Source organism: Alosa pseudoharengus, unplaced genomic scaffold (genome assembly GCF_046254945.1).
Source record: "Alosa pseudoharengus isolate Yale_2024_CS ecotype anadromous, Long Island Sound unplaced genomic scaffold, YU_APseudo_1.1 YU_APseudo_1.1_scf_16, whole genome shotgun sequence".
In the NCBI taxonomy this organism is placed as follows: Eukaryota; Metazoa; Chordata; class Actinopteri; order Clupeiformes; family Clupeidae; genus Alosa; species Alosa pseudoharengus.
The window spans coordinates 35,155,981-35,181,151 of NW_027468630.1; the positions used below are offsets into that span (position 1 = coordinate 35,155,981).

General features: G+C 45.8%; 1 protein-coding gene across 1 annotated transcript; it reads right to left on the reverse strand.

Moving 5' to 3' along the window:
- Positions 1-5,518: 5,518 nt before the first annotated feature.
- On the reverse strand, positions 5,519-22,673 carry crispld2 (cysteine-rich secretory protein LCCL domain containing 2). The gene is made up of 15 exons (XM_076287868.1): positions 22,498-22,673; positions 19,112-19,536; positions 16,616-16,734; positions 15,315-15,447; positions 13,058-13,173; positions 12,574-12,674; positions 12,222-12,386; positions 12,044-12,104; positions 11,893-11,959; positions 11,667-11,797; positions 11,473-11,516; positions 11,267-11,339; positions 10,839-10,914; positions 8,567-8,697; positions 5,519-7,430 (listed from the first exon to the last, which is right to left on the reverse strand). Exons 2-15 carry the CDS (start codon positions 19,388-19,390, stop codon positions 7,379-7,381), a joined length of 1,548 nt encoding a protein of 515 aa, XP_076143983.1. The 5' UTR covers positions 19,391-19,536; positions 22,498-22,673; the 3' UTR covers positions 5,519-7,378.
- Positions 22,674-25,171: the final 2,498 nt, after the last annotated feature.

A 25,171-nucleotide genomic window follows, 5' to 3' on the forward strand; every position in this document is an offset into this window, starting at 1 on the left:
CCTAGTCCATGGTAGGCGCCCGATAGAAATATTGTTTAATTTTGCGATTGAGATATCCACGCACTGGCGCCCCCCCTGCGACGTGTTCGCCCCCCGGTTTTAGAGCTATTCTAAATGCAAAAATGCATAGAGGGAGTTATGACAAAACCGTGACTGTTAACAAACTATAAGCTATATAAGGTAGGCCCTATGCTAGGCCTATTACACAACACAAATTGTCGCTAGGCTATGCTGGCGACCCAAATAAAATCTCCGTTGGAACCAATGGCTTACACCTTACAGTATCAAGCTGCCACCTCTTGGCGAAAAAGTTAATAGTTTTGCATATCAGTAGTAATACATTTCACGTAGCTGTGAATCACGGAAAGGGCGAATGAAGTGGACACTTCTAAACGGAACCCAACCCACTGTACAGTAGCTCAAGGTCTGTGGCTAAAGCAGCCATAATGAAAGCGTTATCATTGTTTGGATACTTCACACACACGTGTTTTTTAATCGCATAGACTACAACTACCAAGCTGGAATCAAAGCACATCGACTCCCCTCTCACACCCTAAACACGCACTTCGAACAAACAAAAAGCGCCTCAGTCTCACGGAATAGCCATAGGCAAAACTGTATCTGACCCTTGTAACGTTGGTACTAAATCATTCATCGCAAAGAATGATTTTTGTAGCACGTGCAACAAATATGTGTAGGTACAGCCCTGCCCTGAATACATCTCAACGTGCGCTCTAAAACATCTGGTTTAAATGGAGATTGTAGATCATCACGGGATCATAGACAGGTTATCTTTCAGGTAGCCTATATATTTTCCATTAAAAAACCATCACGTAGCGAACGTGTTGTGGCTAACTCACTTAGCTCCTGTTAGTAGCCTAGGTTATGGTCATAAGCAAATGAGATGACAGTCGAAAGATACAATTAGTGCTGTTATCGATTTGCTTGGTAGCTTATAAACGCATTTATGGTTTTCTACAAATACATCAATAATCAAATTGGCCTCCATCAGTCAACCATGCTAACGGTAACATTATTTTACCTACGTTCTGCTATTGATAGGATTAACGTAGCCTACCTGCAGTAAAAAACAAGCATGTCCGATAAACATTCTCAGATTTATTTCGGCTTCAAGAGGAAATGGGAATTACATGTCATGCAGAAATCATCCTACCCTTAGACGTTCTCTGCGGTAAACTACTGTAGCCTACAGTCTTGTCCTTGTAGGAAGCATAGTGTCTTTCCAACCCATTTAAGATTAACTTCCAACAAAATTACGTCTCACTGCAACGATGCGCCATCTAGTGGACAAACGACTACTTATCGCCAATACTGGAAATGCAGCCATGATGATGATGATGAATATTTATTTTGGCTTTCTTTTAATCCTACTGAATTTGTAATTATGTATCGGCCGTTCTAATGCCGATAGTATGTGGGTGCCTGTGTGTGTGTGTGCATGTGTATATGTGTGCACCACCATCTACAGGCCAATGAGTGTAGAGTCACTAAATGTACACATAACTTAATTTTTTAGACCCCCCCATGGATGAAATTCTACGAAACTTGGCATACCCCCAGAGAATGTCAGGTTAATCATACACATAAAATTTGGTGCAGTTCTGAACGTCTTTACTGAAGAGAGGGGCGATTAAAGCAGAATGATATTGCATTTTCATTTTTTACCGGGGGGGTGCAAATCACAAATGAGTGATTATGGGCTAAGTTGATGTGGGCCCTTGAGACCAACATACCATAAAAATTTCTTCATCCTCGGTGCCACGGTTCAGGTAGTTATTGAGGAAAAACTGCATTTTTTGGGTTTCGGGGGGCCCAGCGCGGAGGGGGAGTGGCCCCCGGGGACCAAACGAAATTTTTCCGTAAAAGTCTAGTGGGGCTACATACCCACCAAATTTCATGTGCCCTGGTGTTTCGGTGCCCCGGGTATCGTTGACCAAAATTTCAGGAAGTAGATGACGGAAAAAAAAAAAAAAAAAAAAAACTTTGACAATCCCTATATGACCGCTTCGCTAGCTTCGCTAGCGGCGGTCATAATAATGTTACCGTTAGCATGGTTGAGTGATGGAGGCCAATTTGATTATTGATGTATTTGTAGAAAACCATAAATGCGTTTATAAGCTACCAAGCAAATCGATAACAGCACTAATTGTATCTTTCGACTGTCATCTCATTTGTTTATGACCATAACCTAGGCTACTAACAGGAGCTAAGTGAGTTAGCCACAACACGTTCGCTACGTGATGGTTTTTTAATGGAAAATATATAGGCTACCTGAAAGATAACCTGTCTATGATCCCGTGATGATCTACAATCTCCATTTAAACCAGATGTTTTAGAGCGCACGTTGAGATGTATTCAGGGCAGGGCTGTACCTACACATATTTGTTGCACGTGCTACAAAAATCATTCTTTGCGATGAATGATTTAGTACCAACGTTACAAGGGTCAGATACAGTTTTGCCTATGGCTATTCCGTGAGACTGAGGCGCTTTTTGTTTGTTCGAAGTGCGTGTTTAGGGTGTGAGAGGGGAGTCGATGTGCTTTGATTCCAGCTTGGTAGTTGTAGTCTATGCGATTAAAAAACACGTGTGTGTGAAGTATCCAAACAATGATAACGCTTTCATTATGGCTGCTTTAGCCACAGACCTTGAGCTACTGTACAGTGGGTTGGGTTCCGTTTAGAAGTGTCCACTTCATTCGCCCTTTCCGTGATTCACAGCTACGTGAAATGTATTACTACTGATATGCAAAACTATTAACTTTTTCGCCAAGAGGTGGCAGCTTGATACTGTAAGGTGTAAGCCATTGGTTCCAACGGAGATTTTATTTGGGTCGCCAGCATAGCCTAGCGACAATTTGTGTTGTGTAATAGGCCTAGCATAGGGCCTACCTTATATAGCTTATAGTTTGTTAACAGTCACGGTTTTGTCATAACTCCCTCTATGCATTTTTGCATTTAGAATAGCTCTAAAACCGGGGGGCGAACACGTCGCAGGGGGGGCGCCAGTGCGTGGATATCTCAATCGCAAAATTAAACAATATTTCTATCGGGCGCCTACCATGGACTAGGCTGGGTGAAAATCAAAAGATTGCGTCAAAAGATTGAGCTTAACCATTGACCTCATGGTTGCAAAATGCAAGGGAACATGAATCAGCATATTATTTGCACAAACAATAACGGAGAGTAGCTCTTCAACTTTGCCCGTTAAAATGTGTATGAACAGTCTCGCAACGCATTTCATGAAGGCCCTTTGGACATGTCAGTTATTTGCACCACTGGGAAAAACGGCATTTTGTTTTAGACTACTGGTATTTCATTTGTGCATTGACAATAAAGCTGAATATCATTTGAACTAGATGACTAAACTTATGCATATGTAGAAGAAGAAACATTCACAAAAATCCATGACATGACCTCTCTTCTTGATAGCTGTTGAAAACTGCATGGAACTGACAGGGATTGTTTTGTTTAATAATAAATAAATAAATACATTATGCTGCTACCTTCTGCTTTTCCCAAATACAATGTAGCCTACAGGTGTACCTTTCATCAGTCCAGTTGCAATGGATGGACTGTGATGAACTGCCCTACTTGTGATTGTTTAGAGATTTTAAAGGTTTTATAACAATGTTACAGATTTTTTGGCCCAGAAACAAATCTATTCACCTTTGCAGCGCCAGTAGGCTACTTTGTGTGCGGAATGTGTGCAAACACACATTTCAAACAAGCATACACAAAAGTTTCAAGAGTGAGGAATGGAGTAGAAGATGGAGACAAATTCATTAATATGATTTATTTTCGCGGAATGGATGTGCAGGACTGAGCGGCGGTCATATTTTGTACCGCTACGCGGTACATCTAGTTACATTACATTTAGCAGATACTTCTTGACCAAAGTGACTTACATATGTCAGCTATATTACAAGGGATCACATTGTCCCTGGAACAACTTGGGGTTAAGTGCCTTGCTCAAGGACACAACAGTGGAAGCTGGGAATTGAACCTACAACTTTCAGGCTACTGCACGCTAGCCCAGCTCCTTAACCACTACACTACCACCGCCCATCGTCACAGGAATGCATCAGAAAGCAGCTTAGAAAAAACTCAAATCAGAATAATTACAACTCCTCTCCTCTGAAACCCTCCCTCTCTGTGTTCCAGCTTCTCTCCTTCTGGCCCAACAGCAAGCCAACCTTACACATATGCACACACACACACACACACACACACACACACACACACACACACACACACACACTCACACACATACATCCTCACACACTCACTACCCCTTACCCCCCCACCCACACCCCCATCCCAACACCACCTCATTCACACTCTCAGAGCTACCATCCGCACCCCCAGCCCCCCCCTTCTTGTCATTCCGGTCATCAATTTCATCCCTGATAATCATATCTGTAATCATCCTGGACGCAAATCATCCTTAGCCTTTCTGTTGTTAATGTTATGTGTGTTAATAAGCCATGTCAATGTGATGTATTGTTAAGTTACAGTATGTGTTTATGTAATGTACATCTGTTTGTCCGATGTAGTATTCTTGTGCATGTCGTTGTATGTGTTGCATTTTCTGTAATGTCAATGGTGTTTGCAATAAAAAAATTTTTTTAAAAAAAGCTCAATTCCTTTTTTGATCCTTATTAAGATTCATAGAGCACTAACTGAAATTGATAAGGGTCATTATTATATACCTTAAATGACACAGTTTCATCCTGTATTTTATCTCATCTCTCACAGCACTTCTGTGCTGCAATTCAGTCACATTTTCATTCATGTTCAAATAAAACTAAATTAGATCTTTTCATAACATAAAAACAACTGGAATATTCTACCTAGAGTCTAGCATCTGTTTGACATTAGGTAAAGGTAATTCTCCTTTATGAGTTTGTCTTGGTTCTTCTCCATGTTAATTGACAAGCCTCAGTATGTCCCAGCTCTCATAACACACATCTATAAACGTGACAAGTCTCAGAGCTTTGGCTTGGATGGGTTTCCCCTCTGGGATTCTGGTACACTCGTAGGACAAAGAACAGAGCTCTTGACCTCACAATAAACTCCTGTCTTTATTGAACCCTTGAAAGCTGTCCTGATTCTGCCCAGGAGTTTTAGTTCCAGAGAAAAATGAATGTGTGAGCTCGTGGTCTGACAATGCGTCCAAGGATAATCCCCCTTTGCCTGGGTGGTCCGAGGACGAGCACGTCTCCACCTCAGGTTGACCAGAGTGTCACATGACAGCTGCAGGCAGGGCAGGCCTAAGGGATCCTCTGACCTAAATTGCACAGGATAAACCTGATAAGATTGGACTGCTGACCGGGCCAGATGGATTCAGATGCAACTTTCTGACTGAAGGTTTGCTACCACATCAAGCCAAGTTGATGACACATCCTCACCCTGACTCATTAACATTAACTCAACAAGCTCATTTATCACAACTTTATTTTTTTTTCCAAATTGTGCAAAAAATACAAAACCCTCCATTGTCTGTATAAAGCCAGACATAGATATCCCACTACACAACAAAGAAAGATAGCTTTACATCAAAGAAGACAATTTTATAAAACACCAAAGTATTTACAGTAAACAATTTCCATAGCTGTACAAAAAACTCGAGATTGCCCTCCCCTCAAACAAAATGTTCAATTTGAAATGAAACGCTGCGACAGGACTGAGGTAGCCAATACAAAAAGGAAAGAGACACACAGCAAGCAGCATGGTGAGTTCAACTGGCATTGAGTTCATTGCAGGCATGTGTACCTACATACTGACATGTTTGCATATTTTAGCTTTCGTTTACAAGTGGCCTACAAGGACAAGAGAAAGTGTGGACTAGCAAAGGTTTGAGTCAGCGGTCTGACAAGCTCAGACCTCCCGCATAATTATCATTATCTTATTACTTTGCTATGCAGTAGAGATTTACGGATCAGGCATGCCCACTTGTAATATAAATCATTTTCCTAGTGCCTGGAACATAATGTAAGTTTCACTTAAATTACTCTTGGGAGAAACTAACTCTGGATTTGACATATACTTATTACTGTGAGAAAAGAAAAGAGCTCGTACATTTCACTAGTTCACGTGGGAGAAATAAACATTTGCTGTAATTACTATATGATTGTATTTCACCGAGTGTGCAGGGCAGAATGTGACATGCTTGGCTGTGATCTTTTGTAAATGTAGTTTGGAACAATAATCTTTGATTAGTGGGGTTCTGTGAGAGCAGCAGCAGCATACTGGACACTCTCTGTCTATGCACGCACCCGGAGCCTCAAAGGGGAAGAAACACTGTTACAATGTTTTTGCACCTTTACTAAGATGTCTGCACACTATTGATTCTGGAAGGGATGGGAGGGTTGTTCAGGAAGGGTTTCTTTTCCTTGGAGGTCTGCCTCTCCCTCCCCCTCTCTTTTCTGCTTCTCCTCTACCTACTCAACGCATCCGTCTGTCCAGCCTCCTCCACCAAGCCAAACACGGACCCACTCACACACACACACACACACACACACACACACACACACACACACACACACACACACACACAGATTCACTATCTCAAATACAAACACACACACACATACACGCACACACACACACACACGCACGCACGCACACGCACATGCACATGCACATGCACATGCACATGCACACACACACTCACATACAGCTAAACCAGAATGGTAGGGACTCTTTAGATCTCTAGGCAAATAAAAAAAGCATGAAAAATAAAGCTGAAATTATAAAGATGTAAAGCTTAACAAGATTTTTCTTTCAAATAAAAAAAGTCTGTACAAAATGATTAAATACAGAGTGATCAATATACATTCCCGTGTATGGTGATCATCAACAATTTAGAGTTCAATTTATAAAATGAACAAACATAATTTTATAAAAATGACAGAAAAAATAATTTTGAAAAACAAAAAAATAATAATTATTATTTGATTTCAGGTTGACATATTTTATGACATATAAAACCAGCACTGCTGTTTAAATGTGATTGCGATCACACAGAATCTGTATCAACTATGTGTAAGACTAAACCTTTTCAGAAATATAAACATCTGCAGTCTATACGAGTGAAGGAGTGATGGAGGAACCTTCCTTGTTTGGTCGCTTCCGTGAGTTGGCCGATCTCTTATCTCAAATGTTAAAAAGTGCACTTGTTTGACTAGAAGTGGAATCCATTTATCCTGTACAGGGGTCCCATTCCCCCTCGAGTCGACAGAGGCCAGATAGTGAGACCTATGGTGGCACACAGCATAAGGTCACTTCCTGTCCAGAGGGCCTCAGAGTGTCCGAACGCTGTTTGGGGGATGGATAGGAGGTTCCGTATGTGTGCTATCACTCTCGCACAGCGAAGACACGGAATGAGCCCCCATCATGACTGCTCTTACTGAAAAACAGAGAGAGAGAGAGAGAGCATATTTAAAGACGTATTACACTGGGAAGAAAAATCTATGAAGAAAAAGAGGCTCATGGTAGGATGACAGCATACAAACTCTAAAGCATAAAAAACGTAAACCTCAACCAAATAGGGAGTTTTAATAGACCTGTTTAAACCATTCTGGTTTGCCATTTAATATTTGACATACTTTTCCTGGTGCCATTTTGGACAGTGGTTATGGCTATGCTGAATAAGAAGCTATTCTAATATTGCACAGGGGACTCGTATTATGTCGTGAAATAGCCTTGGATGTATCTGGAAAGCATGACTCAAACACTGGCTCATTGTTACCTATGTTATGGCCTCACTTACCGTGACTGACCTCTCTGGCCGCCACTATTGACTATTGTGCTTGGCTTGATGGCTTTGTTATTAATTCATTAGTGGAGCGGCCTTGAAGCTTTGCCATCTCTGCTAATGTAAGGGTAACCGTGGCCTCAACTGGCCCCAAATCAACCGCAATTATCTGATACAAGGGGAACCACTGAGCCCCCGACAGCTTTTCCATCCACAAGTTACTGGATAGGGTGCGATTATTTCCTTGTTAATAAATGCCTGACCACATCAGCCTCCCATGCATGAAGGTTGCGTCAAATCAACTGTGTATCTTCTTGTCAAGGCAATAGATCCATTCCAATGGCACTCATTGTTATAGCGTTTTTTGTTGGCCCCATCTTGTTACCACTGAGACATGTACAGTAGCTATTAATTGAGGTGCAGATCAATCAGGGCTGAGCTTGAGCTGTTTGATTTGACGCTCGGATTTCTCTCTCTCTCTCTCTCTCTCTCGCTCTCTCTCTCTCTCTCGTTGCTTGACATGGGTTTCTGTCTATGCAGCAACTTTGCACACACACACACCACTGAGAACTGGGCTAAAGTAAGCAAAGCGTCCATGTGTGGTCCGTCCACATGCGGAAACCACACCATTACTCTTGCGCCCCTGCGTGCCAAGCGCAGTTTTGGCCCTCTTGAGCCTCTAAGTGCCTGGGCATCTGACCATGGATTAGAGGCAGAGGCAGAGACAGGGGCAGGGGCAGGGGGAAAGGGAGCAAGGGCATCGCGGCCATAGCGGGCAGTACTGGTACCTGTCTGACTGGATGCTGTTCTTCAGAACTCCGACATAGCTCTTCTTCCTCTCCAGGGCCAGGATGTCCACATTGCCTCCCTCATCCTTGATCACCCCGGCGTGGATGGCGGCTCTGCAGATGCTGGAGCTCTGCGGAGGAGGCAAAGGCCTTGGTTAGTAATGACCAATCACAACCAGTTTTCCTCTTGCTCTGACCGAATGCATTCATCTAATTTAGATCTAAATAAAAGCCATAGAAGGTACAGTGTACATTTCAGCACTCTAAAAGACACAGTATTTGTTATTAGTGAAAATGTACAAACTGTTTAACTATTCATAATGTTGATGTTACAGTCGGCTTCCTAAGAACAGTTAGTTTGTGTAAACTTGGTATTGCGTTAGTATGTGTCAACACATGACCTTGGCTGGTGCCGTTCTACTAGTTTCGTTACAAGAACATGACAAAAAGGCATCCTCCACTCCCTGTTAACTGAATGAACACTCTCCCAACCTCCACTTGTAATCCTGGCATATAAGGGCAATGGCCTTGGTTCCAAACACATGACCTCAGCTGTGGGGAGCCCAGACCACTGACATCACTGGTATTAGGGAGTAAAGTGCTTCGCCTCAGATCACTGCTGAGGCCCTCTGCTGATCAACCGCAGCCCGGGACACTGAAAGGCGCCTGGGCCTTTGATCAGAGCTGCCTGAGTCTCCTGACCTATCGGATGGTGCCGCTAGCTCCAGCCGGGCCACGTCCAGCAGTCTTATCACCCACACGCCTGCATGGCCAGCTCATTCAGCTGCTTCACGGAGGCACGTGCAGGGTCACGTTCCCTCCTTGGACCAGGACCATTCCTGCCCCCCCCCCCCCCTCGCTCCCTCATTCCTGCCGATTTCTGCCAAGCAGTCCCCACTGAGGCTGTTTTATCACAATGCCCCTTTCTTGTATTTTCACAAACTCAAGGGTTTTTTTTTCGGGGGGGGGGGGGGTGGGGTGGGTTGCCCATCCATCTACGTGCTGGTGTGGTTGGTCTGTGAATGCTGGCCTCAGGTCCCTGAAACAGTGAGAGAGTTTGGGGATTGTTTGAGGTCCCTCGGGAGTGCACTGATGTGTGGCCAGTTGGACGGCAGTGCGGCTTTTGCAGTGGAATGCTGCTGGAATAAGCCAAAAGGCAGGAAGTTCAAGTAAGGGCAATGAGTTCAGACAACCGCTCCCACTCACACGGGGCAGCTCAAAGAAGATAGAGGACTAGCCTTTGAAATTCAAATATTTGACCAAGAATGATATGCTTCCTTATGCAGCCTATGGCTGGCTCAAGCTTATGGAAAGGACGTATATCTTGTAAAAGACACTGTGAATCGAGCTCCAAATGTCAACTTTGGATGACACCTCATTTTTTGCAGCATATGACACCAAGACACCATTCCTGGGCATGGCGTTCTCAGACAGGGATGCTATTCCACCCTTCAGTCTGGAGTGCTAAGCTGGTGGACATCCAAACCATCCTTCCTTTCCCTGTTCAAGGCCAGACGTCTGAGGACAGTTGTTCCATTAGTGGAGAGAGCCTGTCACAGCATGTGCGTCTGCTGAGCAGCTCTGAAACATACTCGGCTTAATGCAGCGGTGAGAATCTGCTGCTAAACACAAACTGATCTACTGTTACTTTTTTTCCTAGGCCATGCTTGAGCTGGTTTGAAACCCTGCAGTGATTGAGGATGCCTTATGTAAGGGCTAATGTAAATTAAGATGATGCAGTGTCTGGGCAGTCCCCAGTCCCTGAGCAGAGGGTCTTAAAACTTGGAATGAAATGATAAATTACAAAGGGATGGTGGTGAGTGGAAGCTTCCCTCACAGCATGAGGGGTTTTCAGATCTGGGCCCGGTGCTGGTCCAATCCCAGTGCCTGGGCTGGCCCTGGTGCCAGCAGTGAGTCAGTGAGCCGAGCTCAGCTCTCCAGATCAGCAGCTGGATGCGGTCAGCCGCTTCTGTCAGAGACATTACTGGCCACCGCCGCGTTGCGCTCCGCTCCACTGCACCACTCCACTGCACCGCTCGCACGCGTTCCGAGCGTGTTTTTGCGCCGCCTCTCGGAGGCGCTCTTGCGGTCGCCGCCGCCACAAAAAAAAAAAAACGGCACGGCACAGCCTCTTAAGTGTTTGTTGGCGCTTAACATTACCCGATCACCCCCCTTCCCCATCACCACCCCCGCCAGTTCCCATAAATCAGGTCAGAGCAGAAACCCATATGCCCCCGCCATCCCGGAGAAGAGGAGCCCGGCGTGTACTCACATCAGCGTACATGCTGTTTCCAACCACCGGAGCCCAATAGGACGGCTGGTTCTTGCAGCGCGATGGACAGTATACCCTTTGGAGAGGACACAGAGGACACGGACGATTAGTGAAACAGGACAGAATGAGCATCGGTACATTTATGTGCTCGGCAGAGACTCTGCAGCATTCCTGAAGTGTATTTGTGGGTTCTAGTTTCAGCTACATACTATATGTATGGAGTTGGACAACTATGGTCAGTTTGGTTTTGCTTATTGCAAATATGAAACATTCCAGTAATACCATAATGCAAAGCCTCGGTATTGGCCTAAAACACTGGACTGATCTCTGGTATGAGGGATGAAGGTTTTAAAAGTGGTCTACTGAGATGCACTCTGCTTCTATCATAAGCATTTTAATATAATAGAAATACAAATAGAAATATCTACCTGGGGCAGTTGGTATAGGGCTTCTTATATGGACATATCTCTGCTACTGTGGCATAGCAGTCCACTGATTGCCCTGTGGAGGGGAGGGAGGGAGAGAGAAGGGGAAAAGATGAGATATTATGAAACAATGAACTACAGCCCAGTTTCACAGTATATAGAGTGATGAAAGAGAAGGCATGCTGTTGAATCTGATTAAAGATACTTACTCTCTACCCTCGCCACAACAAAGGCATTGGAAGGTTTGTATTTGCTGAAAAAAGAAACATACATTATGATGATTAGTTTCATTCATGGAAGACTGTCCTGCAGTTTTGAAGACACATTACTGATGATGACTCCTGTCTGTTTACAGGAGTCCATCACTATAATTTTCTCCATCATCCCTCTACCCAAACCATACCTGAAAGATTCAATGCCATTCTTTGTTGACTTGACGAAGAATGGTAGCCTGTCCTTCCTGGTAATGTCCACTACACCGCCACTGTTGTCGATGACCCCATAATGCATTGCAGCACGGCAAATGCTTGATTGCTGTTGGAAGAAGCCATTGCCTTTTAGTGAAAAATGCCTTTGAAGGGTTACACATATAGTGTTATTGCTATGGAAACTCAGAGTAGAAGACTTACCACATCATAATACAGTGTACCCCATACTTTGCCCTTCTTGTTCAAGCAGTTAGCAGGACACTTATACCTGTTAAAGACATTCAAATCAGTGAGTATGGTGGCAGGACTGGTATCAGTGTAGGTACTTTATGAATGTGAGAAGTATACTGACCTGTTGCAGGTAGATCCTCTGCATTTGTCTCTCATCTTAGTCTCACATTTAATATTCTGGGCTGCAAATCAGTACAAAGCTATTTTAGCCTTCAAGGATTTTCAAGTCAGCTGTTGAAACACTGATACTAGATAAGAACATTTTTTTTTTATATTTATGAACATCTCTCCAAACTGACCCAGGAACTGTGTAGATCTTGGTGTGGAGGGCTTGACTGAAGGTCTCCTGGCAGGGGTGGGTCTGGGCCTGGGCTTGGGTCTGGTGGTGGTGATGCGGGGCTGGATGGGCACCTGCTGTCTCTCCACCTCATTCATGTCTTCTGTCTCAGGACGCTGGGTGTCTCCTGGACCAGAGAGATGGACAGAGTCAGCCCCATACACAAGTCCCCAAGCATACAAGTTGTACAATTCATAGTTACATTATCATATTACAATTACATTATTATTATTATCATATTACATTATGATACAATGATATCATGACATTACAATGCAATCAGTGACACATTTGGAGGACTGCTCCACACCCACCCTTATAGCAGAGGTTGTCTCTGCATCCTCCTCCATAGCTGGGTGGGCACTGGGAGCAAGGGCGGCCATGTTGGTAGGGGGCCTCTCCGATCCAGTTGCCCCTAAAGCATGAGCAGAAGAGGCCGTGTGAGATCAGTATAATGGCCTTGCTGGCTGTCACAGATCTCTTCACACTATCACAATGTCCTCCAGCTCCCCGGAGCCCAGAGCCTAAACTCCCTCCCCCACTCCACCCCTCCCTCATCCCACTGGCAATTAAATCATCAGAGCCATCTGGAAAAGAAGAGGCAGGGCAGCCCTTGTTTTTCTTTCCTTCACCTTGATTATTTTCCCTGTGGCTGGAAAAATGGTAGGCTCTCAATGTGTCATGGAAGGCTAGCTGTGAGATAAATACTTCCATTGGAAATGCCTTTAGCATGGGGATAAACGCTGGAGATGTCGGCTAAGGTCAGTGCACACGGTGTGGGAGAAAAAGGGTGCTTACTTGGGGGAGTAGTTGCACACGAGGTAGACGGCGTTCTCCCAGATCTCTCCCCACACGTTCATCCGGGAGCACGTGTGCACGGCACACCCCACTCGACTTGTAGTTGCCCAGACCAGCTACACACACACACACACACACACACACACACACACACACACACACACACACACACACACACACACATACACACACACACACACACACACAAGGGAAAACATCAATTTATAGTTTAATTAAGTATAGATTCATTGTTTTTATGTGTTGAGCTATTCACACATGCGTTATGTGTATGTCTTCAATCATTTTTAACCCTTTAACCATTCAAACATGCATTCAGTTGAGCTGGAACATTTCTGTTCACAGTTTACGGAAGTTGGGGACGCTGAGGGAGAGGGACTGCTGAAATGGGAGTGTTTGTCTTTGACGATTGGCATGGGCAGACAGAGAGTCTCAACAGTTCTAATGGTGGGAGGCTTTTAAAACAAGCAGAAACAGTAGTCAGTCCCCACACTGCTCTCCTCTCTCTCCATCTCTCTCTCTCTCTCTCTCTCTCTCTCTCTCTCTCTCTCTCTCTCTCTATCTCACCCTTTCCATCCCCCTTTCTTTCACCCTGCTCAGGTCTGCCAGGTCTGTTGAGTGAGGAAGTGTTTCCCAGACAGTGCCACCACGGGCAGATTGATGGCCCCCTGGGGCCCTAATGGAGGGCCAAGAGGGCCCTTCTCACTGTGCGCCTGCCACAGGAAGGAGATGGACCTCAAGTCTAACCCAGAGAGCAGCTTGTTTCCTGTGAACGTCTGTGATGTTTTTCATGACCTGCCTCTGGGCCAGCCACTCAAATAAAGCAGCCATAGCTCTCCTAATCCTCTTTGACTTTGGAGCTGTTTCCCCTCTTCTCAATGAGTATGGAATTGCAGAGGGTTCACCAGGGGTAGGCCATGTCAGCAAGCCAGCCACTTCAACTCCAAAAAATGAATGAGAAATGCTTACTCAGTCCATTCTCTCTCTCTCTCTTTCTTCCTCTCTCTCTCTCTTTCCCTCACACGCACAAATGTACACATACTGCACAGTGGGTTTGCATCCAGCCACACAGAGATGTCTGAAAGCTTTTTTTCCCCCTCCTCCTCCTCCTCCTCCTCCTCCTCTCTCACTTTTTTTCTCCCTGCCTCAGGAATGTACTTCCCCGTCTCGAGCCAAGGAGAGGCCAGTGAGGGTGACGACTGAGAGACAGTGATTCAGCAAAGCTACCGCTCTCCACCATCACACTCCTCCAGTCACTCTGACACTTCTGGGGCTGACACGGCACTGAGGAATATATCACCAAGGCCCTTCAGGTCTTATAGAAATGTTAACCACTGTCGGGGTATCCTGAACGCCAAACCCTGATACTCAACTACTTAGAACGCTCTCCCATTGTGTGCATCCGAGGGGCTGCAACAGGGGGAGTGGGTGCACGGACTTGGCATTGTTCCCCACGTTCCGGAACCTTCAAAGGAATCCAGGTCAAACAGGAAAGTGATCCACGAGTCTGGGAACGGCTTCCAGATGCTCATGACCTGGTTTCTGAGAGGGAGTTGGAGTCGGAGGCAAGGAGGGAGGGAGGGAGGGTGAGTGTTTTCACAAACCCATCCCTGGTACAAAGTAAAGTCTAAGGGGACAGCAGGCCAGCCGTACACTCCTCCATCCTAGTCTTCCCCCTCTCTTGAGTAAAAAAACGAGTAAAGAGAGGGATGGAAGAATGATGTGATCGGCCAAAGAGGCTCCACCTTTCTTTTGGAACCTGTTTCATGTGTTTATGTGCGCTTGTGAAAAGGGCTCTGCCTCTGCTTAATTGGGTGCAGTTGCAGAAGCTGCGCCACACATGTTGTTTTCTACAACCCTTGCACATACCTGAATCTGTACGTATGCGGGTCACATGTGCTACATATCAAACTCAGATGAGAGGACGTATGGCATATGCAAAACACACGCAAGACACGCAAATAAACCCATTAGCAACACGCTCAGAGGGCAGTTTGGACTTATTGTCAAAATAATGATGCTGACAGCCTTAAGTGGAACCCGATTGCAAAATGGCTCTGTTGTTTTGCTTTTTTTCATGTAACAGCTCTGTGGATATATGTGGCTCTTTTGACCTACTCTACAGCCTATCAATTATTCTCATCTCTGTGGTGTGGTGATGGTCTAGTGGTTAGGGATCTAACCAATCGATCTAAATAAGAGCATCATCTAAATGATGAATATCAAATCCATAACTCACCTGGGTGTAGTGGGTGCACATAGGTCCAGAACAGCGGTCAGGGCACCAGGGGTTGCACTCATGAGGGTAGGGGTAGGTGTAGTCCTTGACCTCGTCGTACCAGGCCTGCACGTGGTAGGCTGGCGAGCGATACCTGCAAGAGAAGAAAGGGGACAGACACAGGGGAGAAGGAACACATAAGAATCCAGCCAGAGCACAGATGCAGATGCTGTGCAGAGAGTAAGTGGGTAGAGGCAGGACCATGCTGGGATGAAATCCAACATGGCCGCCTTCTGTGTGTGCTGACTTTACTGATTCCCTTTTAGTACTGCATCTTCTCCCCCCCTCCTCCCCACAAACACACACACATACACACACATCCTCGAGAGGAGTTCTTGCACTGTCCTGCGTAAAACAAGCAAACCCAAACAAGTTGACGCTCCCCCTGACAAATCGTCCGGGCGGCAGCGCAGAGAACATGCCTTTATATGGAGCTGAGGGACACAGATGGGTGGAGGAGATGAGAGGAAGGGGCTTGGACAAGCGTCAAATGATTTGCTTGGATGGACAGAGAGGAAGGAAGGAAGGAAGAAAGTTTGAGAGAGAGAGAGAGAGAGAGAGAGAGAGAAGGAGGTTGGGGACCAGTTGGGGAACAGGAGAGAGGATTCCTGGGAAGTCACCTGCTGTGGGGTTTAGCACAGTAGCACAGTGTGCTCTAGAACAGTGTACAAAAGACAGACCCCTCTCTCTCTCACCACCACACCACACCACATACACTCACTCACTCTTACTGAGTGGTTACATAATAGGTATTGTACTGTAAACACTGTTCCCTCTCCAAACACTGTCCATGCTGTTCAATAAGTATCGGGGGCATTCTGAGTGATGTTGGAATGTGTGTGCAATGGGGCATGAGTCTGTCTGTGTGTGAGTGTGTGTGTGTGTGTGGGGGTGGGGGGGCGTGTCAGAAGAAGACTGTATATCAAAAAGAGGGAAGGAAGTACAGCAAGGGTGGTGAATTCACAAGACTGAGGGTGGGGGTCCAGGACTAGGGGTGGAGGAACAATGGATTTATGTGCGATAATGCATGGTGATGATAATGCTAGTCATATAGTTATAATATACATAACTACGACATATGTAGTTTATAGATACAATGAACTCACATCAGATCAGGTAAATATTAGTACTATTAAAATGGCTTTTTTGGAAGGTTTTCACAGTAAGGTTGAAATTCAAATGAACATAAAACTAAAACAAATCTACAATAGTGCACATATGCACACTAAAGAATCATGATATTCATCATGTGAGTGGCTTACCTGCCCCAGTGCACTGCCAGGTTCTGCCCGATGGACATGAGGAGATCCGTGGGCCCATGGTCCCATATGCATTGGTGTGCCCAATGAGTGGCGGATCGCTCCAGCTGGTCATCCCAGACCTGCTCACACACACACACACACACACACACACACACACACACACACACACACACACACACAGTGTCAGAAAAGCTGCTCCAAAGCTGGCAAAGGCAAACACAGAGCAAGCAGAAACCTGTGGCTCATCTGCACCTCTCTGCTGCTGACCCCTGCATACCAGCACCTTCCCTCTCAGCTTCACGAGACAATGCACACGCACGCCTTTTCTTTAATAGGCCATTTTATGAGACTCTGATTCCCACACAGGCCCACCACATGGAAAAGCTCTGCAAAGCTCTGCACAATTCCTTTACAACTGATCTGAGAACACAGCGCTTGAAAGGCAAGTAAAACAGCGCCTGGCCTGCCCTGCACTGCACTTCAGAGGCTGGCTGGCCTCCACTACAAATCCACAGCAATCACGGTTAAATTAGACACATTTCCCGCCGCTGTGTTGTTTTCCCTCCACCTGTGGAAAGGAGCGGGAAGAGAGACGGCAAAAAGGGAGAGTCTGGCTGCTTCCACAGGCCTGTCTCCTCCAGTCACTCTCTCTCTCTCTCTCAAACACACACACACACACACACACACACACACACACACACAGATATACATACACAACACACACACACTCAGAGGAGAGCACACACTGAAGCTCCTCTTGACTCAGTAAATTTCCAGAGCCTCAGTGGTTAGCCTCCCCACGCTTCCTCGAATGTGCACAGACACCCACACAGCCACAATCACACACAGATATACAGACACACACAGAGAGAGAGAGAGAGAGAGAGAGAGAGAGAGAGAGAGAGAGAGAGAGAGAGAGAGAGAGAGAATGAGTCACACACACATTAGCTTACACAATTCTCTCTCTTCCATTTTTCTGAACACACATATAATCACTCACAAACCCACAGACACACACACACACACACACACACACACACACACACACACACACACACACACACACACACACAAACACACAAACACACAAACACACACACACACACACACAAACACACACAAACACACAGGTTTCCTCTCTTCTCTCCAGAGGGCCAGAGAGCTGGTCCAGGCCTCATGCTGAAACCCTCTCTTGTTCCCTGAGGCTGTGCTGGCCTCGGCTGGACGCTGGAAGAATCTGAGCGGGCGGCTACCGTATTTCTCTTCCCTGCTCAAACCGCACTGGGCCCGACACGCAGACACATCAAATATGCACTCATTACCTTGCGGCTGGCCTCTCATTCAGCAACAACTGTGTCCAACCAAACCTTTTGCACTCGACTGTGAAAGCAGACTAGACATTTAGAGGTCTTTGTCACCACTGGTCGCTAAACATATTGTACAATATAGTCTCTAAACACTTCAAATGCAATGCACCCATCTATTTAATTAGACCATGCCAAATTCACCTCGTTGTTTTAGAACTACAAGTCCCACAATGCAACATTCTTCTCCTGTCTAACCATAGGCTCACACTGCTCCATTCAGTCCCTCTGCCCAGGCCCCAGGCCCCCACCCTCTTTGTGTGCCCACTGTGCCCTCAGCTCTGGGCTGGCCCTGGCCCTGGCGCTGTGTCTGGCGCGCTCAGCAGGTAGCTTAGACTGAGCATAATTATCTCTGCCGTGAAAAGAGCACCTCAGTGAGCTGGCCCCGGCCGCGCTCGTGGTGAGTTCATCTTTTCCAAAAGAGGATTACTCCAGTAAAATCAACACGTCCCTTCCAATTAAGCCACGGGGGCTGAGCGGCTAACGGCGGCCAATAAACAGCTCCGTGGAGATTTATGGCATCTCCAATAAGGGTGACGGAGCCTCGGCCAGACTGGAGGCAGGCAGCGGCACATGGAGCGGAGCACCGCGGCTCGACGCGCCTCACCGGCTCAGCACCTTGCTCAAACAATGACGCCTCCCGGTGCCATGGTCAACAAGTTGATTCCACTATTAGCTGGGATCCTGGCTGCATGGTTTGCCAGTCTTTCCATAGCTCAGGTTTTCACATCCAGGGGTTCTGAGTGCAGCTCAACACTGAGTAAACGTAAGGAGAAGCAACTGATTGGCCTGACACGTGGTATTTGGGTTCTAATTTGTCAGTTGATTAAAATCCTCACCATGGTCGTTGGCCTACAATGCATACCAGCCCAGTAAGACTTGGTCTGGTTTACGTGCTCAAAGCACCATCACTGCCCTGCTACTGCATAATAACGATAAGCATAAGAAACTGCATCACCGCTCCAGATTACATTCCAGTGCAGTAACTCTGCAACTTGCCGATGCTCTTGTGCCAATTTCATAAGCAAAGTGACCACACTGACATTGGTTAAAACATGTTAAAGCCCAGGTCCTTGCTCACAGTCATTACGTACTCCATGTTGGAGCTAGTGGGTTGGAGTGACACACTCACCATGTACTCCATGTTGGAGGCGGTAGGGTAGACGGCGCCGCGCAGCTTGTTGTGCAGCTTGAGGATCTCGTCGCGGTCGGACCAGGGGATGGCGCGGCGATGGCGCGTGTGAGGTTGGGCGTCTGCGTCGGCGGTGCTGTTGTCGGCCTCGCGCTGAAGGCGGCTCATCAGCTGCCGCAGCTCCGGGGAGTCGGGCAGGAAGAGGGCACCCGTCTGCCTGGCAGCCAGCGCCAGGAGTGCCAGGGTGAGCAGCATGGGCATGGAGGATGTGTGGGTCATTAAGAGGGTGTGTAAGTCAGAGAGAGCGAGAGTGTGTGTGTGTGTGAGAGAAAGCCTCCAAATTCTGTGTAGACAACAGTGGGCAGTCTTCTGTGAGCTGGACTCCTTTTCCAATGTTTCGCTCCTATTGGCACACACACAGGGATCTGAAAGACAAACAACACACACACACACACACACACACACACACACACACACACACACACACACACACACACACACACACACACACACACACACACACACACACACACACACACACACACACACACAGTGAGAAACCTGCAGAGGCACACTTCACAGACGCCTGAACGAGCTTGAACTTGTCTATGTATGTGTGCCCACAAACTAGCTGCTGTCAGACACTCATCAGGGTGGACTAGTGTGTTTAGTGTGGGCTTGTGTTCCTCGGCCTATTTAAGGCTCAGGTAAATAGACAGAGCTAGAAGGGCACACAAGATGTCGATCCACCATTCACTACTGACTAACCCTGTTCTCCCCAAACAGCCTGGATGACACCAGCAATGGCATGCCCACTTGAACAGATGTGAGCAGCCTCACAACTTGTAAGGCTACTGACAGAAATGCAAATCTGTGTGAACAATCTTCCATCTTCCACTGCTGAATAAAACTTATCGCAGATGAGCTACTTGCTGAGTTTGACCTGAATGTGATGATGCAACTGTGCATGCTTATTTTTACATACAGTATGCACTGCATAAGTTGCAAAGTTCTCCTTTCTATGGCCTCTCAGGTCATCACTAAAATCACCATGGGTCATCACACACTCCAGTTGCATGTGATCCCCTTCAGTCTGCCCTAAGCCTGTTTCATCTCAGTGGTAAAAGAACAACAATCTCTCCTGATTTACTCAGAACCATAACAATAACAAATTGAAACCTGGCAGCCCTCTACAACTCCATGCCACGAGTAACACCAAGCAGATGACTTTTAATTAAAAGCCATGTCTGCTCAAACTAGACTTTTTTGGGAGTCTGTGATGGGAGCTATGACCTGGCCTCCAAAAGCTTTAGTCAGCTGTGAAAAAAACTGAAGCCGCTTAATCGAGCTCGTTAATTTTACAAGAGTGCGGAACTTTACAAGAGTGCAATCTTTGAGAGTTAATCACTGTCTGGAAAGAGAAAGGATTTACGCAGCCGACAGCTAAGAGCCAAAACACAAGAGCGGCTCAGGTCATAAACTCTTCATTCTCATTAGATCAGTCATTTCTCTGACCTCATAAAAGCATCCTCTGGCTGACCCAGCAAGGACCGGAGGAGGACAAGAGAACAACATACAGGGAACAGCACAACAGCAGAGAACAGCACAAGAGATGGAAGAGAAGAGAAGAGAAGAGAGTATGGAAAGAGTAGTAGAGAGGAGAGAGAGAAGAGAAGAGAAAAGAGTAGTAGAGAAGAGAGGAGAAGAGAGAAAAGAGTAGTAGAGAAGAGAGGAGAGAAGAGAGGAGAAGAGAGAAAAGAGTAATAGAAGTAGAGAGGAGATGAGAGAGAAGAGAAGAGAGAGGAGAGGAGAGAAAAGAGTAGTAGAAGTAGAGAGGAGAGGAGAGGAGAGGAGAGGAGAGAAAAGATGAGAGGTAAAGAGCAGAGATGGGAGCAGCAGAGAGGAGAGGAAATTATTGAAAGAGTGAATGAGGGTTTTTCTTCTTTTTCTTTCATCAGGGCAGGCGGAGAAGTGCTGTGTGTGTGTGTGTGTGTGTGTGAGTGCTGCCACTGTCTTGCGTGCATGGCAAATGCCAGTGGAGAACAGCACACACACCCGGGGGCACATGCCAGCCTGCCTGTGACAGCCACTGCCTGCTGGCAGCGAGAAGTCAAACAGCAGAGCTCTTAAATCAGCCTGCTGAACAGGACTTCACCCACCGGCCAGAGACAGAGTGGAGCCACTGCCATCACACCGCTTCCTCCAGCCCTCTCTCTCTTTCTCTCTATCCCCCTCTCCTTCTCTCTCTCTCTCTGTTTGGTGGTTTTGGAAAGGTTGGAGGTCTGACACCAGGTCGGCGTTTACACCCAGTCAGTCCTGCGTCCAGCCACGCTGCCCTGGCCGCCACGCCTATCACCTGAGGTGCTCCACACAGCACTCCCTTTTGCTGCCATTCTCATCTCGCTCCTGAATTTTATACCGGTGTGTGCCAGGCAAACACACACACACACACACACACACACGGAACTTTATCGCACCGGAATTTTATACCGGTGTGGCAGCCAGGCAAACACACACACACACACACACACACACACACACACACACACACACACACACACACACGTGCGCATGGCAAACGTTCACTTTGGTCAGAGTATCCATGTCCTCACGCACACGCGCACACACATACACGCACAAACACAAACACACACTACTTTTTGAACACACTTTCACAACTGGTTTTAACACACTTCTATTCCAACCTCCAGGGTCTGTGATGCCTACATGCAGTAGCTGTTCAGTACCATCTGCATCTGCTGCATCACACATACCTCTATACTACACCGTCCCCTTTCCTCATGCAACCGGCAGACAATGAGAAACATAAACAGTATGGATATTTCATTTGCTCAAGGGAGGCTGCATTTAAATAAGCATTTTTGGAGCTGGAGCATGTGGATTTATAGCGCTGTTTTCACAGACTATCCCATTTCTGCACGGTTCCTTCTGCAAACTCAGCAACAGAGAACAAGCCTGACCTGAGCCCTTGCACCTTCTCTGTGTGTGTGTGTGTGTGTGTGTGTGTGTGTGTGTGGGCAACACTAGATTGGATCTGACAAGGTGCCAGCATCCCTCTGGTGTCTTTCATGTTCAAAGCAAGCGATGTGCACAACGAGAGCAATTCTAGATTAAAGCACATGAAAAACATGCATGTCTTCAAAGTAACCAGAGTACAACAGTCCTGCAGTGCTGATATGAAGCCGAAAACACAGATGCATTAAAGTATTTTAAATAAACACTGACATATCCTAATCTGTATCGTTCAATTTGACAGACAATGAAACAACGTTAGATAATATAATGGTCAAGGTAATTATAATAATAGTTAAAATACAAAATCAAGCTGCTGAAATACACAATTATAAACGTAAAAAGTATTTTACCAATATCTGCTTGATCACGGTTATCCCCAAATTCTTCTGACTAATTTCCAAATCTCAGAGGCAGCTAAATAGTTAAACCAGTTGGTCAAAGGTATAAGCACAGGAACGCCGGGACTTCTGACTGGCGTTTTGGAGGTTGTTCACCGCCTTTTATAGTGAATGAGACCCGAGCTGTGGACCACGAAAAAAAACTGCTCTCATCCCGTTCACTCCCCCTGTGCCCCCTCAAGAAGGCTATGTTCCTGGCAAGCGCCGCGCGCTCTGACGAAAGATGTCGAAATGAAAACGCAGAGAACGTAAATCACCAGAGACGTCTTCCTAAGACGCGCGTCAAAAGCTTAATGCTAATCAAAAAGAGCCTTATCTCTTCTCAACGATTAAACATCTGATACAGAATACCGTAGACAGCACAATATTAACTAAGTAGATCACCTGACAGGCTAGCAAACAAGCCACAATCTTAAAGGTTGTATTCATTATGCTGTATAACATACTACCATTTTTTTATATGCCGTTGTATGCGTATTTATTTATGTAAATCTATTTATTTTTGCGTTTTTTTTAAATATATTTTTACATTACATTTGTTAGAGAGGATCCCATCCAGCAGAAGTATGGCATTGAATTACAGTGCAGTCTCTTGTTGACATAGGCTACTGTGCCACCATTTGCCAACCTTTTTGGACTGGCATACTAACCCTTGTCTTGACATGGCATACTAGCCCTTGTCTTGAGAAGCAGCATTGCCACAGGTCTTCCTTACAGGCTTCTGTTGTACAGTAGGCTATATGATGTCAAAAAACCAGACCGCACATATTGTATTGTGTATCCTAAGTGTTAATTCTCTCTAGGCGATGTTTTTACTGTGGCAACGATTCCAACAGCATGGCTTCCACATTCGATATCATGCCTGTTTATGAGGGAGACTGAAGGTGGTGTCAACTGAGCCTAATTTGAATGCATTCAAATTTCAAAACAAGCTGTAAAAAGTTATGGCACTTGGCTGAACAGAAGCCCAGTGAAGAGGCCAGGAAAGGATTAGTACCTAAGCAAGTTACCAGAAGACATCATGTTCTGAAGACATGGTTCATCCTGGCACCACTGTCCTTGATTGTGATTTATTTGTTTTGCTTGTGTTGGACACAGAGGTCCTCCTGTTTTGTATACAAGACGAGTTTAATCACTGGGGCCTTTACATGAAGCATCTTCAGAAAAATAGAGGATTTGGGGGTCTTTCCCTCTGCAGCATCCCCAGAGACAAAGACTTCAGCATGCGGAGGAAGCTGAGGCATGAGTCACAGCATGATGTTAATGCTGTGACTCATATAATATATCATATATAAACAGTCCATGAGATCAAGTGCTGTAAAGTGACAGCAAATAGACATCATAATCACCATCAAACATAAGCACATCCATCAGTCGATTCATTACTTACAAAAGATTGATGATTCAACAACCCAGCTACCCAATATATGTCAGGACCGTCCTGTAAACTACCAAAATCATACTGTAATTCCTTCTTTATCATACAGGATATGAGCTGTTTCTGATATCTGTTTCTGTTGAAATTTTCATCCCATTTGTGCTCAAACTTGTCTTTCAAAGAGGCTTTCCAAACATCAAGATGAGAAAATCATCTTGTTTTCAAGAAACAACTTTAAAAGGCAATAGGTAAAAGCAATGGGTTACTTCCTCAAAAACAAACAGGGAAGCTATCATACATGACAGATGGCAACACTGTTTGCTTTCTTCATATTGTGTGTCATCATTACCAACAGAAGACAGGATGTGAGCTATATATTCAGACTGAGCCTGTACAGTATCTGTCCGCAAAAGCTTTTAAAACGGAAAAATCCTTGTCCTAAAGGGATTTTTCTCCTGCCTTTTTCTGCCCTACTATGAAGAGCCTTCCTTCCATGACTCAGGGGGGGGACATGGGGGTCCATCAGGACTGCCTATGCATAGGGCCCAGGATCTTGTGCTACACCCTTGCCATGACTACATAGCATATATAATTAATTCCCTGCTGGATTTATTCTTTGTCCAATACATGAAACTTTTTTCTGGCTCTTAGAACTCACAGAGAAACTGTTCTATTGTCAAGAGACTGAACTGTCCTTTCACACATCGCCAGAGAAACCCTCGGTGAAACAGCAGTTCAAATAGACAGGACCTTCTCCTGAATAGGCCGGATTCTTCACAGTGTGCCATATGGTTTACAATAGGACACCCCCCCCCCCCCTTCACTCTCCGGAGTTGGCGAGGACCCCTGTGCAGTGCGCCTGTTTCGGGTTTACCTTGGAGCTCGTGCTCCAATTCTTCAATAAACTGGGTTTGCAACATTTTGGTTGGAAAGGCCGCATGGTCTTGTGATGATTCACAGTTGACCCGTAGTACCACTGAAAAGTGCCAGCGCTGCATGAGCTGTGGCAGGGAGTAAGCGGTGGAGCTACAAGGGGGAAAAAAACATGTTGTGCCATGTTTGTATTAACATCATAAGATCTCATGCAACTCGTAATTGCAGAACTGTGGAAAATAATTGACAATTTCACTAACCAGAGCATTAGAAAACCTGACACTCTGGTACTAACACTCAAACATAAGTATACACCTTAATATTTTACACAGGACTGGACATTGGTCTGCCAAATTCCAAACCCTCACGTATATA

Excerpts from the sequence above, each read along its gene's own strand:
- crispld2 (XM_076287868.1), bottom strand. The coding sequence starts at position 19,390 with ATGACCCACACATCCTCCATGCCCATGCTGCTCACCCTGGCACTCCTG. Across the intron at positions 11,340-11,472 it reads TGTTGTGGCGAGGGTAGAGA|GGCAATCAGTGGACTGCTAT; the intron begins GTAAGTATCTTT and ends TCCCCTCCACAG. Across the intron at positions 8,698-10,838 it reads GAAACAGCATGTACGCTGAT|AGCTCCAGCATCTGCAGAGC; the intron begins GTGAGTACACGC and ends CCTCCTCCGCAG.